Raw genomic sequence first — 16,549 nt, 5'->3', positions numbered from 1 at the left:
AGCTCTTTTGAAAGCAAAAGGTAAATATAACGAATTAGCTTCAAAAATGATAAGAAGAGACTTGTTTTCCAAACAGACAATGTATTATGGAAATTCTAATAAGGCGGGAAGATTATTGGCAAATTATCTTAAAGCAAAAAAAAGAAGAACTAACATTAATGGGATAAAAGATGATAATGGTATAATAACCAATCAAACGGATATAATTTTAAAGCAATTTCTAAAATTTTATAAGGACCTGTATTCTTCTGAGCCTTATTTGGAGAGGCAAAAAGATGGTAAAATTTTTTAGATTTAATTATTGGACCTAAGGTTCCTGATCATATAAAACGGAGTTTAGATGAACCTATATCATTAAAAGAATTAGAAACAGCGTTGAGATCTCTTAGAGTTGGATCCGCTCCAGGTGGTGATGGTTATACAGTAGAATTTTATAAAACATTTCAAAATGTCCTTTCCCCATATTTACTAAATTTATATCAGACACAACTTATAAAAGGTGATATTAAAGGTACTATGGCTGAATCAATAGTAATTGTTTTGCCTAAGCCAAATAAAGATCCTACTTTGGTTTCAGACTACAGGCCTATATCTTTAATAAATGTGGATAATAAACTTTTGGCGAAAATTTTGGCTTTGAGATTAGCCAAAGCTCTCCCACATATTATAGACACACATCAGACGGGTTTCGTTGCTAAAAGACATTCCTCTAATAACTCTAGATTATTGTTTCATATGTTAAATTTATAAAAAAAAATGGATGAACCGGCTTTTACAGTTTCCTTGGATGCAGAAAAAGCGTTTGATAGGGTAGAATGGAATTTTATGTATCAGGCTTTAGAATGGTTTGGTATAGGTTCTGGATTTATACAAATGGTAAAAACATTGTATAGCTTCCCGATTGCAAGATTAAATATTAATAATATGATATCTGATGGTTTTCAATTGCAGAGGGGAGTTAGACAAGGTTGTCCTTTATCTCCTTTGTTATTTGATGTTGTATTAGAACCCTTATTGTTAGCAATACAGCAAGCAAGGGGGATACAGGGTATTCCATATTCTGATATGGAATATAAAATTTCGGCTTATGCGGATGATATTTTACTTTATTTGAGGAATCCAGAGTCTACCTTATCTTGTCTATTGAAATTAATTGATATGTTTGGCAAAATTTCAGGTTATAAAATTAATTGGAGTAAGTCTGAACTTATACCTTTAAATGTTCATTGTGTAAAAGGATTATTTGATGTTTTTCCGTTCATATGGAAAGAAGAAGGATTTAAATATCTTGGCATTCAAGTTAAAAATACAATTGAAGATACAGTAAAAGAAAATGAAAAATTTGTATTGAAAAGAGTTACAGAGTTATGTGAGCAATGGAATCCGTTACATCTTTCTTGGTGGGGGAGAGTTCAAACTATTAAAATGATGATCTTGCCTGTAGTTTGCTACCAAATGAGTATGATACCTATTTATTTTCAGGGGTCCTTTTATAAAAAGCTTAATAGCATTTTAACGAAATTTCTTTGGCTTGGTAAAACGCATAGAATAGCTTTGGTATCTTTGCAAAAATCAATTAAGGAGGGAGGGGTAAATTTTCCAAATTTTTATAGGTACCATCAAGCCTATATTTTACGTCAGGGTATGTATTGGATCCTCCCAGAACTGTTAGATAATGCACCGGATTGGTTATATTTGGAATGGCGCCTTATGTTTCCCCTAAATTTAGTTCATCTTCCAAGTATCAACATGCCTAGAAGATACAGAGAAAATAAGATATTAATGGATACTTGGAAAACATTGAGGTTTATTAGTAAATTAACACCTATCCCAATAAACAAGTCAACTAATCAGTCTTTATGGATAAACTCCAAGATTAAAATTGGCGGAGCTCAAATCCTTTGGAAGGAATGGATTATTGCAGGCATTAGATCTCTGAATGATGTTATTTCGGAAGGTAAACTGCTGGAATTTTCACAATTGCAACATAGATTTGGTCTTAGTAAAAAACAAAGTTTTAAATGGTTGCAATTGAAGCAGGCCATTCAGGTTGGGTTCCCTGAATGGAAAACATTGAATAATCAATATAGTTTAGAGTTCTTATGCTTCCAAGCAGACTTCCTAGGGCATCAAGCCGCATTGTGGTATAAATTAATATCTGGATATTTGAATAAAAAACCAAAAAATGGTCTAAGAGACATTTGGAGCATTGAGATTAAGCATCAAATTACTGCATCTCAATGGCCACTAATTTGGTCTTGGAGAATGAGATGTACAGTGTCAGCGTCTATGAGACAAACTTGGTTCTTTTTATTACATAGAGCTTTTTGGACCCCTACACGTTTGCAAAAATTAGATAGTTCTAAGTCCAATAAATGCTGGCACTGTAATCTGGAACCTGGGACGTTGGATCATTTACTATATCATTGTCCCTACATTAAAAGTTTTTGGAATGCAATTTGGCCACAAATTAATAAATTGATGGAAAATCATGTAGAAATATCATATGATACAGTGTTATTTGGAATGATGATGAGAAAAAAAAGTCAAATTTCACCAGAAAATAACAAGCTTTTATTAGTCATGACAGGGGTTGCCATTCAGCATATAACCAATAACTGGAAGAATCATAGTAACCTTAATTATACATTTTGGTGGAATACAATTTGTCATATATTCAAAATGGAAAGAGTAATAGCAATACAATATCCTAAATTTATAAAAATATGGGGGCCATTGACAAAGTATTGTACTGAATGAATAATAGGATTTATCTTCTTCTTTTCTTCTTTTTCTTGTCTTCTTTATGGCACACATGGAGGGGGGGTAGTGAAAATAATTTTACATAACATGTTATAATATGGTATACAATATGTATAAGGTGATTGGAAAGTACTTGAAGGGTGGGGGGGTGAGAGAGGGGATAAAAAAAATTTGTTCAGAATATTATGTAATAGATATAAAAGTGATATTGTGTATCCATTAGTTGTAACTCAATATTTTGTACACTTCATGTAAAATATGAAAATGAATAAAGAATTATAAAAAAAACAAACCAAACAATTAAATACTCTTATACATTATAGGATTTAATATTTATTACCCACCCACACCCCTCCATGTCAAATATCTTACTTTGGGAAAACGTTATTACTCATTACAAAAATCTGTTAATGGTCCCCAAATCTTCTGAAATTTACCAAAATATCCTCTTTGTGTTGCTATTGTGCGCTCCATTTTATATATATGACACACAGAATTCCACCAGAAACTGTAATTTAATCTGCTGACTCTTTGCTCTCATTGACATGCCAAATAAAATAGTATCATATGTCAAGGCTACCGGATTCTCTAACATCCTATTGATTTGAGGCCAAATTGATTTCCAAAATACTAATATAAATGGACAATAGAATAAAAGGTGATATAATGTCCCAGCCTCAAGATGACAGTGCCAACATCTATTAGACTTAGAGCTATCTAGTTTTTGTAAACGAACAGGGGTCCAAAAAGCTCTATGCAAAAGAAAGAACCAAGTTTGTCTCATAGATGCAGACACTGTACATCTCATCCTCCAAGACCAAATTCGTGGCCATTGAGACGCATTAATTTAATGCTTAATCTCAAGGCTCCAAATGTCCCGAAGACCAGTTTTTGTTTTTTTATTCACAAATCCAGATATTAATTTATACCACTGTGCGGCCTGGTGCCCCATGAAATCTGATGATGGGGACAAGTGGAATTGTCCAATAAGAAAAGGTGCAATGAATAAAAATGTCTTTCAACTCATCTGAATAATCAGGTGATCCTTTATTCTTCCAAAAATACTCGACCCGACATGTACATGTTTCGGCCCTACGGCCTGCGTCAGGAGTCTATAGGCAATGTATAAAATCATTTAAACATATATGAAAACATATAAACACTATCAAAATATATATTAACACATAAAAATATATTATAAAAGAAACAGCAATATTGATTAACCAATACACACAACCATATATTTTAATACACCAAATATAAAAAAGTATAAATAACTTATATCACATAAATGTATATATATATATAAAAAAGTATAAATAACTTATATCACATAAATGTATCATATAAAAACATATATAAATTTAAAATAAACCATATATAGCAAATAAATTTAAAATAGAGCACAATCTAGATATAACAATCAATCAATGCATCAGTGTATTTTCTGGAGTAAAAAGATAACAACAACAATAAGCCAAAAAACAAATCCATATGTTTAATCACTATATACTCAATCACCATAAACTAATAAAGGTGTATCTACATACTTTTAATAAATATATAAAATATATTAAAATAAAGTCACTAAAAGAGCAGATATCTATAAAAAAAGGATATAATTAAACCAAAGACAACTAACCCAGCAAACGTCAATATTAAAAAGGATTAAGTAACTAGAATAATAGTAATAAGAACACTGCAGTACCTTAGAGATCTTTGGGTATGAAATAACCTGGTGTATGGACCACTCTAGAAAACTGTATTTATCTAAAAATGGAAAAGGTACATCTACTGAACGGTAGAACAAACAAATATATATATATATATAAACTATGCCATTATAAAATTAAAAAAATAAATAAATAAATAAAACATGTCTATAGTACCACATTTCAATGTACATAAATCACAAAAATCTTTTGTCAAAACGTAGTTGTATGAATGCTTGCATAGAAAAAATGACTATGGTGCCACAGCCCAAACGGTGCTGAAAGTAAAAAGCAAATAAAAACACAGTAAAAGTGGCTATAGAGCCACAGCCCGAACGGAGCAGTGATTAAAAAGCACAGTTGAAAACACGCATAGAAAAAATGACTATAGTACCACAGCCCAAACGGTGCTGAAAGTAAAAAGCAAATGAAAACACAGTAAAAGTAGCTATGGAGCCACAGCCCGAACGGAGCTGTGATTGAAAATCAAAAGCAACTAAAAAGCACAGTTGAAAACACGCATAGAAAAAATGACTATAGTGCCACAGCCCAAATGGTGCTGAAAGGAACCAGCAATTAAAACCACAATAAAAGTGGCTATAGAGCCACAGCCCGAACGGAGCTGTGAAAAATGTAGTACCCCAAACGCTGCTAAAAGTGAAACTAAAAGGCAAAGTAAGTAGAAAATGAAAATAAAGATAAAGATAAAAAGAGGGACGCTTACCAAGACGCCGTCATGCGAATGCTGGCTGTAAAGTGAAATTGAAAATTGGACAGGTCGCAAAAAGGCAGTGAATAAAAAGCAGAAAAAACGTGATGACGTAAGAAACGTGATGACGTCATCAGTATCTAAAGAGAAACGTGCCATGAAGCCAATTGATACTATAAAGTCCTCAAAAGAGGAAAAAACAAAAAACAGAAGGAAAATAAACATAAAAAACGAATAAAATTCAAATCAATGTAAAAACATAAGAAAAAATATAAGTGTATATAAAATTGACAAAAAAGCACTAACAAAACAGATAAAATTAAAAACTGGCAAAATATAAAGAATAAAAATGGCAAAAATATTGCAACTGCAATAATACTCATCATAAAAAATATATATATATATATAAAGGGGGCTCACATACAAGATCTCAAATCTAATTCCATGTTAAGACCTTGTGGACTGATGGTATTAAAATTGTGTATAAAGCGTTGTTCCTCCTTTAAAAGGAAATTGTCCGAATTACCACCTCTCCATCTGGTTTTAACAACTTTTAAAACAAAAAACTTTAAATCCGTAATGCAGTGTCCTTTATCGTACCAATGTTCAACAATCGGGGCAGATTGTACATTTCTGCTAATACAGCTCCTATGTTCAATTAATCTAGTTTTAATCATACGTTTTGTTTTTCCAATGTACCATTTTTTACAAGGACAAATGATAGCATAAATCACTTGTGATGTCTGACAATCACTATATTCTGTCAAATTTATTTTGACCCCCGTCACTGGATGTTCATAACTAGTCACCGTCATACTATGCTTACATACAGAACAATGTCCGCAAGGTATGTGTCCTACGGGACCATCACTAACAACTGGGGCTCCTGGTAACGCAGATGGTACTAAAATGTCCCTTAAGTTTCTATTTCTTGAATATGCTATTACTGGTTTGATCCTCTCAAAACAAGCATGGGGCTGTAAAATGTGCCAATTTTTTCTAATGATATACTGAATATCACTAGAGAGGTATGAAAACCTCAAAGTACATACCAACTCAGGTTTTGATCTAACTGCAGCTTGATGTAACAGGTCATCTCTGTGTTTTGTAAGAGCTTTTTGATAACATTCATCAACACACTTTTCAGGATATCCCCTGGCTAAAAAATTGTGTCGCATAGCCGGTGCCTGTTTCTCAAACTCTTCAATGTCTGTGCAAAGTCTGCGTAATCTTAAAAACTGTGAAAAAGGAAGATTCTTCTTAAGACTCCTATTATGGAAACTTGTAAAATGCAGATAGGAGTTCCTATCAGTGTCTTTTCTAAAAATGGTGGTTTTTAAACCATAAACCGTTTTAAAAATTCTCATATCTAAAAAAGAAATGGATTCACTATTATGTTCAATCTTAAATCTCAGATTTTCATCACACGTGTTCAACCATTGGTGAAAATTATTGAGTTCTTCATTTGTTCCCCTCCACAATATAAAAATGTCATCAATGTATCTTTTGTACAGCACAACATTATTCTGAAAAGGATGTGTTTGTAAAAAAACATCCTCAAACTCTGCAACATAGAGGTTGGCAATGTCCGGAGCCATGGAAGATCCCATGGCTGTCCCCTTAATCTGTTGAAAAAATTGATTTTGAAAACAGAAATAATTATTCGTCAATGCTATGCTTGATAATGTGAGTATAAAATGATTGGGTATCCTTTTATGTGTTTCTCTTTTCCTAAGTGTTCTTTCAATGATTTCCAATGCAGACAATTGTGGAATATTTGTATATAGTGATTCAATGTCCATAGTAACTAATATAATATCATTCAGCAAACCTTCATATTCATCAATAATATTAATCATATGTGAAGAATCTCTAACATATGATTTAATACAAGGAATAAACGGTCTTAGAAAAAAATCTACAAATTTTGATAAAGGTTCTAAAATTGAACCATTTCCAGAAATGATAGGGCGACCTGGAGGATTAGTATTGGATTTGTGTATCTTCGGTAACATATAGATGGTGGGAATAATAGGATAATCAACAGTCAAAAAAGAACTCTCTTTCATGGTGATATAACCTGCTTCTTTCGCTATTTTAACTAGAGAATCGATCTCTATTTTAAGTTGTTCAGTAGGATCCATTTGCAGTAGTGCATAGTATTTTTGGTCAAAGATTTGTCTTTCTACCTCAGAAATATATGACAAACGATCCATAATGACAATCCCACCACCTTTATCAGCGGGTTTGATAACAATGTTAGTATTTTCTTTTAGTTCTTTAACAGCAGATTGTTCTGTTTTTGAAAGATTAAAGAACATTTTCTTTTTGTGTTCTTTTTCTAAAATGGCAATATCATGACTGACACATGATTGAAATGCTTCAATAAGTGGGTCTGTAGGACCCGGAGGAAACCAATTTGATGCAGGTTTAAGAACAGACATATCAATATAAGAGGGACTATTTGAAAAAAAGTGCATAATCTGGAGTTTTCTCTGAAATCTAAAAAGATCAATTTTCGTTTGAAATGAATCATATGGACTTGATGGGACAAAAGATAGACCTTTACGCAAAACATCTGTTTGAACTTGAGAAAGACTAAAATGGGAGATATTAAATATAGGAATTTCATCTCTCTGATTTTGAGGTGGCATGAGTTGAGGATTATTTAATAACTTATGCTGCCTCTGCTTCTTCCTCTGCCTCTTCCTCTTCCTCTGTTTGGATAAAAAGACCTGTTTTGGTACTGTTGAGGCTGCAGGTATCTGTTTTGTTGATAATACTGATAAGCACCTCGTGTATTTAGACCCTGATGTTTCATAAACGGTCTGTAGTTGTTCGATTGTATCTGCCCTTTTTCGGGCCATATTCTTTCTAAAAAATTATCTGTATGAGTATGAGAATCAAGATGAGAGGCAGGGATAATAGGGCTTTTGAGTGGAGATACAAAAAGTTCATCTGAGTCACTTCTAATTCTTTTCCTCATTTGAGAGGCCGAGGTTGATGGTCTATTATTGATGGTACCATTAGGTGACTGGATAATGGGAACAGAGGTACCTTGTCTATCTCCCTTGTTTTTTCTTTGATGGTCTTGATTACCTTGATTAATATGATTAATATGATACAAACGATCTTGATTTCTAAATGTTGATAATTTCCTTCTTTTCTTAAATTCTCTAGGTTGCGCCCCATGAAATCTGCCTGAAAGCATAAGAATTCCACACTATATTGATTATTAAGAGTTTTTCATTCAGGGAACCCCGCCTGAATGGCCTGCTTCAATTGTAACCATCTAAAACTTTGTGATTTGTTGAGACCAAATTTATGTTGCAATTGTGAAAACTCAAGCAGCTTACCATTAGATATTACATCTTCCAATGTACGTATTCCTGCCAGCATCCAATGCTTCCAGATAATTTTAAAACCGCCAATTTTGATCTTGGAGTTAAGCCAAATCGTTTGATTTGTTGATTTATTTATCGGAATAGGAGTTAGACTATTTACATATTGTACAGTTTTCCATGTATCAACAAATATTCTATGTTCTTTATATAGCCTAGGCATTTTGATACTAAGTACACGACCAAGTCGCAAAGGAAACATGAGTCGCCATTCTAACCAAAACCAGTCTGGGATATTATCAATGGGCTCTGGGAGGACCCAATACATACCTTGACGCAAAATATAGGCCTGATGATACCTATAGAAATTAGGAAAATTTACCCCCCTCCATAATTGGCTTTTGCAAAGACACTAAAGCAATTCTAGGAATTTTACCCAGCCAAATAAATTTTGTTAAAATACTATTTAACTTTTTATTTAAAAAACCCTGAAAAAAAACTGGTAACATTCCCAGTAGGTAGGTAGATTTTGATCTTTGTATAAATGTAAGGAATGTAAGGATGGGGACTATAATATGTTTTTATGTGTTCAAAGATTATTATTGATTAAGGGGGAGAGAGGGAAGATAAATTCTAAATTGATTTTTTTGTAGATTATTAAGTGTTGTATTTAAGTTTAAAATGTTTTTATTTGCTTATACACTTACTGTAAACTCTAAAAATGAATAAAGAATTAAAAAAAAAAAGATGTCTGGGTTCTCACTCTACTCATTATACAGCAGGGAGCATTGGGGACCTACTGGGAGTCCAAATTTATCTCCCACAGAGAATCAGTAATAAGATCCATCAGAGCCAAGAGTTTGAACAGATGGCGGACCATGAGGTCATAACCTGATCAAGCAATGGGCTGGCAATTTCAAGCACCAAACAGAATCTAATGCACCTGTCTGTGACCCTGCATTTCCCCAGTGCAGGGGAGTAGAGTGGTCAGGCTGACCAGCCCTGACAGGGGGGACTGGTGCAGCAGAGAGCGGAAGTCTCGTGGTAGGATGGTCTGTGGGGACTGATACAATGGCAGAAAGAGAGAGATCTGGCCCTGTGTGGCTGACCAGTCCTGACAGGAGGGACTGGTGCATCAGAGAAAGCCCGGTGATGGGAGGGTCTGTGGGAACCTATACACCGGCAGGGAAAGAGCTGAAGAAGTAGCCACGAATCCAGTAGAGCCTGGAGTTGAGGGGCTTAGGCTTGATGACCGGAGGTGGGACCGGTGAAGAAGTATCCAGGCGAGTTCTCAGTGCGTGCGTCAGTGAGAAGACGACTGAGAGTGCATGGTGCTGGATAAGACAACCTAGTGATGGAGAGCTGGGAGAGTCCAAGGACTCTGGGAGCACTGACCAAAGGACTGAGGAGCGGTCTGGCGGAGGGACCAGCTGGGACGGTGGCAACCAGCAGAGGGACTGGTAATGGAACCAGACGCTGCTGAAGACCTGTAGGACTAATGGAGGTTCAGGAGGGACTCAGGAGAAGCCTGGAGAGATGAGAAGTCCAGGGATGACCAGGAGGTCAGGAAGACCTGGTCAGGGTTTTTAAGGAATGAATGTGGAATGTGTGTATAACTCTGTATTTATGTTTTACAGAGAACTATGGTACCTGGGGGTGTGGATATGTGATAGCTATACTGCTTGTATATAACTACAAGTCAACAGAGCTGAGGCACCAGGGAATAACCTCTGCTACTGTATTGCTATGTGACCTTCATTAAGTCACCTTCTCTTCCAATCTCTGCTCTGCAACTGCCTCTGTGTGACCTTCATTGAGTCATCTTCTCGCCATGCTACTAACAATGTGTGATCCTGGGAAAGTTACAGTACAACCTCTACTGCTGTACAATCTACTGAATCCATATAGACTGGTGTTCATGCAAACATTATGAATAGTTACTGTATGTATTACCATAGCACCATGACATATTCCCACCATTTTCCTTAAGTCTTACCATCCTCTGGACGGAGAGATGCCAGCCAAAAGGAGCACAGACCACGCCGTGGCACACTGAGTCTTGTCTTATACTGAACCACAGCCAACAGGATCTGGATTCTGTTGGGATGAGTCTGCAAAGCCAAAAAAATCCAAGAATGATGAATCAAAGGTGAGGAACATAACATGTGGCTGAAGTACGAGACAAGGAGGAGTGATATGTGACACATGGGAAAAACTTCAATTCCTCTGCTGACTTTAGTTAAAAGTGATGCCAAAAGCAGCCACTCCCCACTCTACCCAGAAGATGGAGGAAATGTAGACAGAGAATCTCAGAGCTGGCTACTGTAGCTGTACACTGCACACTGGAAACAGGAGTTCTCACCAGCAAGGAGGATGCGATGGAGAAAGAGCGTGGACGAATCCTTGGAATCAGCTCAAACAGGTATTCAGGAGGAATGCAGGAAGAGGTGTTAGGAAAATCAAAAAGCACCTAAGAAAAGAACATTGTGAGAGTGTGTATCTGATTACTCTACATATATTACATATGGTTATGGGCCTTTCATTCTTTTTCCAATTAATCATTTTTCCCCTTTCCAATACAGTCCACAACAGGATCTTATCAAGGTCTGGAGGTCAACTGAAGCCAAGTTTTCAATTTTAGCCAAAACTGAATCTGTGGACAAAATTTGTCACTCAGCTTTAGCTGAAACTGCCTTCGCTCCCTGAACAGTACTTACTTGCTCCCCCAGACCCACACATGAGCCTGACTCCTCGAGAAGGGCCAGTTTTAGATATGTTGGGGCCCAGGGAAGATTAAGGAGGGGGCCCCTGATACCCCCTCCTCTCTGCACCCGCCCACCGATATCCCCACCTCCCATTACTACCACAGATAAAACAAACTTTAAATGACTTTACACACAAAACATAGATAGCACATTTACCAAATACAAAACAAGAAATCGCAAATGGAAATTGAACCGGGAACTCCAAGAAATTAAACACAGCAAGTATCACAACACTGGAAAAAAAAACCAGATATGCACTTCTTTCTGTACTGAACACACAAGAGTACCACCTCCTTTGCTGTGGCTGGTGGGGATCCCAAAACCCTGCCATTTGAAGATCACCTCCTCCAGTCTAGCAGCCAGAAATCTCCAAGTTCTGCAGCTAGTAGCAGTGTCCCTGAGCTGTCACCAGTTGCTGAGCTTAAAAAGTTCTGGTCTTCAGCTGGCAGGGCTTTGGGAAGACCACCAACTTAGGTATTTATATTTTGCATTTGGGCAGGAGGCATGGGACATGACGGGAAAAAATTTAGCACCCACCCACTTTGGGCTCAGGGCTACTGCTCACTCCCACCTCCCATCAGCTGTCTGGTAAGCCACTGAACACAATGCAAATATCTGTGATGCACATATCCCAAAGCTAACGTATTCCAGGTAGTACATTTAAAATAAAATACTTTTTTCTACCTTTGTCATCTTGACATTTTATTGTTCCATCATGTTGGTCCCATTTCATCTATTCTGTTTTCCTGTGTCTTCTGAAAATTCCTTTCCATTGGTTGCTGTCCACATGTCTTTTCTCCTCTTTCCTGTCTTGTTTCATTCCCAAACTACTCCTGTCTTTGATGTGATTTTTTCTTTAGCTCTTCCTGCCCTTTTTTACTTTTCTGCCTCTCTGTCCACTCAAATTTCATCCTTGTTCTTCTTTTTACTTTTAAGCTACTTACCAACTTTTCATCTCCCTTTCTCATGCTCTAGCTCTCCTATTTCCCATCTCGTGCTTTCACTAGCCTCCAAATTCCTTATATCTATCATCTATATCTCTGTACCTAATATCTTCATCTCATCCATCTCCTTGCTACCATCTCAATCTCCCCCACATGATTCCACAATTTACAGTATATCTCCTCCCTCTGTTCTGGTAACCCAGCATCTCCTGTCCCTCTCCTGCCATGGTCTGACATCTCCCTGTCTTTTTTCCTCCACCATCTTCCTATCCCACCTCTCTTCCCTCCTGTCTATCATATCAAATCCTCTCTCCTATCCCTCATGGTCCAACATTGCTGTTGTTCTCTTTCCTGATGTTTTTTCCCTCCTCTTGCCCCATGATACAGCATCACTCCCACCTGCCCACCCTACCATCCAACATTTCTCATTCTCATTCTTTGCTCCAACATAGTTCTTGTTCTTTCTAACTGGCATTCCAACCATCCTACTTCCCCTGGATCCAGCATCTCTGCTATTCTTTTCCCTCTCCAAGGACATAGCCACAGAGAAGCCTCAGGGTTCCAGCCCTCCATTCTTAGCTAAGGCTTCCCCCAGTGGCAGGGCATATACTGTCCAACTTTCTGCCCCCCCCCCCCCACCCTATAGTCTATGAAGTCCAGTGTCTCTCTATCTCTCTTTTTATTCCCTTCTCCCCATGGTGCGGCTCTCTTTCACTTCCCCTCCCCCACACACTGCCAATTCAGTACTAGGGGTCACTTGGAGAAATTGAAAGGGGACAGGTTTAGAACAAATGCTAGGAAGTTCTTTTTTACCCAGAGGGTGGCGGACACATGGAACGCACTTCCAGAGGTTTTGATAGGCCAAAGCACAGTACAGGGGTTCAAGGAAGGTTTAGATAGGTTCCTAAAGGGTAAGGGGATTGAGGGGTACAGATAGAAGCAGAAGTAGGTTATAGAAATGGTCAGGAACAACTTCACAGGTCATAGACCTGATGGGCCGCGGCGGGAGCGGACCGCTGGGCATGATGGACCTCTGGTCTGACCCAGTGGAGGCAACTTCTTATGTTCTTAGTTCTCCAGAATCAACTCTTTCAAGGCAGTCTCACCTCTTGACAACTAGAAGCTTTCTTTCTGCAGCATTGTACAGAGCGATAACTTCCGGGTTGGCAAGAGGCAGGCTACCTTGAAAGAGATGATGCTGTAGAACTAAAGCGGCAGAATGTGGGGTAGAGGAAAGAGACACTGGACCGTTGTGGGGGGAGGGGGGAGGAGAGACACACAGGACCATAGGAAGTGCGAGAGGAAAAAAAATGCATGACTACCTGCAGAAGAGGAAGTAGAGGAGAGAGAAGAAATGTGTTGCCCCCTCCCCAAATTGGAGGGCTGCCTAAGCCTCTATAAAATCCCTCCCATCGAGATGACAATGCCAACACCTATTAGACTTAGAGCTATCTAATTTTTGTAAACGAACAGGGGTCCAGAAAGCTCGGTGCAACACAAAAAAACAAGTTTGTCTCATAGATGCCGACATTGTACAACTCATCCTCCAAGACCAAATTCGGGGACTTTAGATCATTTCTTTTTCTATTGTCCATTCATTTTGGCTTTATGGAAATCGATTTGGGGCCAAATAAATTGTTTGTTGGAAGATCCTGTGGCTCTATCCTATGATACTATATTATTTGGAATGTCAATGAGGAAGAAAAGTCAAATTTCTGGAAAGAATAATAAGCTATTACTTATTATGATAGGAGTTGCCATTCAGCAGATTACATTTAATTGGAAAAATTGGAATAGAATAAATTATAGTTTTTGGTGGAGTTCATTATGTCATATGTACAAGATGGAAAGAATGTTAGCCTTGCAGAAAGGTAATTTTAATAATTTTCAGGAGGTTTGGAGGCCATTAATAGAATATTGTAATGAGTAATTATTGGATTATCAATTTTCCCTAATAGATATAATTGCAAAGTATGGGGGGGTGAGATTTCTGATTTGATATTAAATGATTAGATTATATATTATATGTACTACATATGAATTAGTAGGGTTGGGAGGGAGGGTTTAAATATTATGGTTTAAGTTAAATTGCTAGAGAATCGAGTGATATTGTATAAATTCAAATGTTATTTTATGATACATTTGTAAGATGTAAAATGAATAAAGAATTACAAAAAAAAAATCCCTCCCATCCATCACATTGCCCACCATCTCTCGGTCTCCATCTCCTGCACCCCACCTCTCTTTGATAATATGTTTTTCTTCTAGTCCTCCCCCACCTGTGATCCATGTTTTCACCCTTCTCTCTCTCTCTCTCTCTCTTATCTCTTGAGCTAACTTAAAATAGCTCCATGGGACCCTGTGGTCTGGGCATCTTGTCCCCTCGTTGGTGTAGCTCTCTCCCTTCTAATCACCTTTGTGGTCGCCTTTGAAGACCAAATGTTTCCTTTACAGAGGTGCGTCAGAGCAGCAGACACTCTCACAAGCTAACCTGAAGCCTTCCCTCTGCAATGATCTTCCCAAGTGAAAACAAGACGTTGTGTCAGAGGGAAAGCTTTGGGGCAGCCGCTGGTTGCTTGTGAGAGTGTCTACCCTGTTGGCGCACCTCTGAAAAGAAGAAGGTTGATCTTCAAAGACGACCGCGAAGGTGAGGGGAAGGGAGGGAGCTAGATCAACGAGGGGAAGAGATACCCAGACTGTGGGGCCCCCTGGAACCGTGGGGCTCAAGGCAGCTGTCCTGTTTCCCTAATGCCAGCCCTGCCCCCAAGTATAACTTAAATCCTGGAGGGTTTAATGGCCAAACAGAGGCAGAAGCAATCCCCAGTTGCTCCTGCCTATGATGGCGCCAATTTCAAACTGTCTGCTGTGACTTTCAGCAGCAGTCTCATGAGACTGCCATTAAAAATCTTAGTGGCCATTTTGACAATGAAGATAGGAACCACCAGGGCTTCTAAGGGCGGTGGGAGAGCAGTGCTTTTAGTTGTGGGGAGGCTGGGTTCTGTGTCGCGTTTGATCGGGGAGGAGGAAGTTTTGGTTTCAGCCCAAAAAACATGCCAACATTTTTGACGGAAACTGAAACACAGCTGAATCATAATTTTAGGCCTGTTTTAGCACCAAAGCCAAAGCTAAAATTCAGTCAGCCTCTAGCAAGATCCAACTTGGAATGCTTATATGGTCAGTGATAAACAGAAATATCACTGACAGGGAGTAAATGTAAACTAAGATAAAGAAAATGTTTTTTGAATCAATATACAAGTTGTGGAATTTGTTGTTGGATAGTGCAGAATAAAAATGCAGAAAATAAATAGAGAGATTCAAAGAGAGGCCTTGTGAAAGCCATGAGGGTGGCAGGCAGATCCTAGTCACCAGAGGAAGCTTGTTAGGGGGTTTGGTATAAGGACATAACAATTGCCATACTGGGACAGACCGAAGGTCCATCAAGCCCAATATCCTGTTTCCAACAGAGACCAACCTAGGTCTCAAGTACCTAGCTCAGTGTATCTCAAATTGTGTGCCTCCTGAGATTCCAAGTGTGCCGCGGCACACTGAGAAGGAAGAGAGGTGCTTGTCAGCTGACTTCCCTACGTGGTACAGCGCCAGCGCTGCCCGATTCGCCAAAGACCTGCATGTTTCCCCCTTCTCTCTAGTGTCCTCTGGCTTCCCCCCTGGCCTCCCGGTCTCCCATTTAAAGCTAATTACAGCAGCCTGCAGAGGATCACCGGTAGGTAAAATGATTTTATTTTTAATATAGTGATTGAAATGTGTCAGTTTTGAGAATTTATATCTGCTGTGTATATTGTGTGTATATGAAAAATGAATGGAAAAAGTTGCATTACAATTAGTAAAGACGATGGGATCTGGAGTAGAGCTTGGATGGGCCTAGGGAGGTCTGTGGTTAGAGTACTCAGTTGCTATTTGTTAGACTTAGGGGGTACTTAGCTTGAAGTAGTTGAGAAACACTGCTGTAGGCAATCAGCTCCTTCTCTCTGGCCCTCTTCCCTGCTGGCACCCCTACTGGCGTCTCAGGGCCCATCTGGAGGCCTCTGCACATGCGCAGACGTAGACGTGATGATGTCACGCATATGTGTGATGTCATCACGGCGATGTCCATGCACTTCTGGGTGCCTCAAGCCGTGGCCACTACCTTTAGTGTACCCCAGTTCGAGAAAGTTTGAGACACTGGCCTAGCTATATCCCAATTTATACTGCTTATCCTAAGAATAAGGCAGTGGATTTCCCCAAGCCATCTCAATAATTGCCTATAAACTTCTCTTTTAGGAAATTGTCCAAACCTTTTTTAAACCCCACTAAGCTA

The 16,549-nt window shown here is 38.2% G+C and overlaps 1 protein-coding gene across 3 annotated transcripts in view; it reads right to left on the bottom strand.

Annotated features, from left to right (window-relative positions):
• NDOR1 (NADPH dependent diflavin oxidoreductase 1) overlaps positions 1-16,549 on the bottom strand; it is a 260,429-nt gene that overhangs the window by 74,383 nt on the left and 169,497 nt on the right. For all 3 annotated transcript variants that reach the window (XM_033961410.1, XM_033961409.1, XM_033961411.1), the window contains exons 10-11: positions 10,888-10,995; positions 10,522-10,636 (exon numbers count right to left, since the gene is read on the bottom strand). In XM_033961410.1, coding sequence (XP_033817301.1) covers positions 10,522-10,636; positions 10,888-10,995 — 223 coding nt within the window. The remainder of the gene's footprint in view (positions 1-10,521; positions 10,637-10,887; positions 10,996-16,549) is intronic.

Source organism: Geotrypetes seraphini, chromosome 10 (genome assembly GCF_902459505.1).
Source record: "Geotrypetes seraphini chromosome 10, aGeoSer1.1, whole genome shotgun sequence".
NCBI lineage: Eukaryota > Metazoa > Chordata > Amphibia > Gymnophiona > Dermophiidae > Geotrypetes > Geotrypetes seraphini.
The sequence above is the reverse complement of the archived record's forward strand: the minus strand, read 5'-3'. Positions and strand labels throughout refer to the sequence as shown.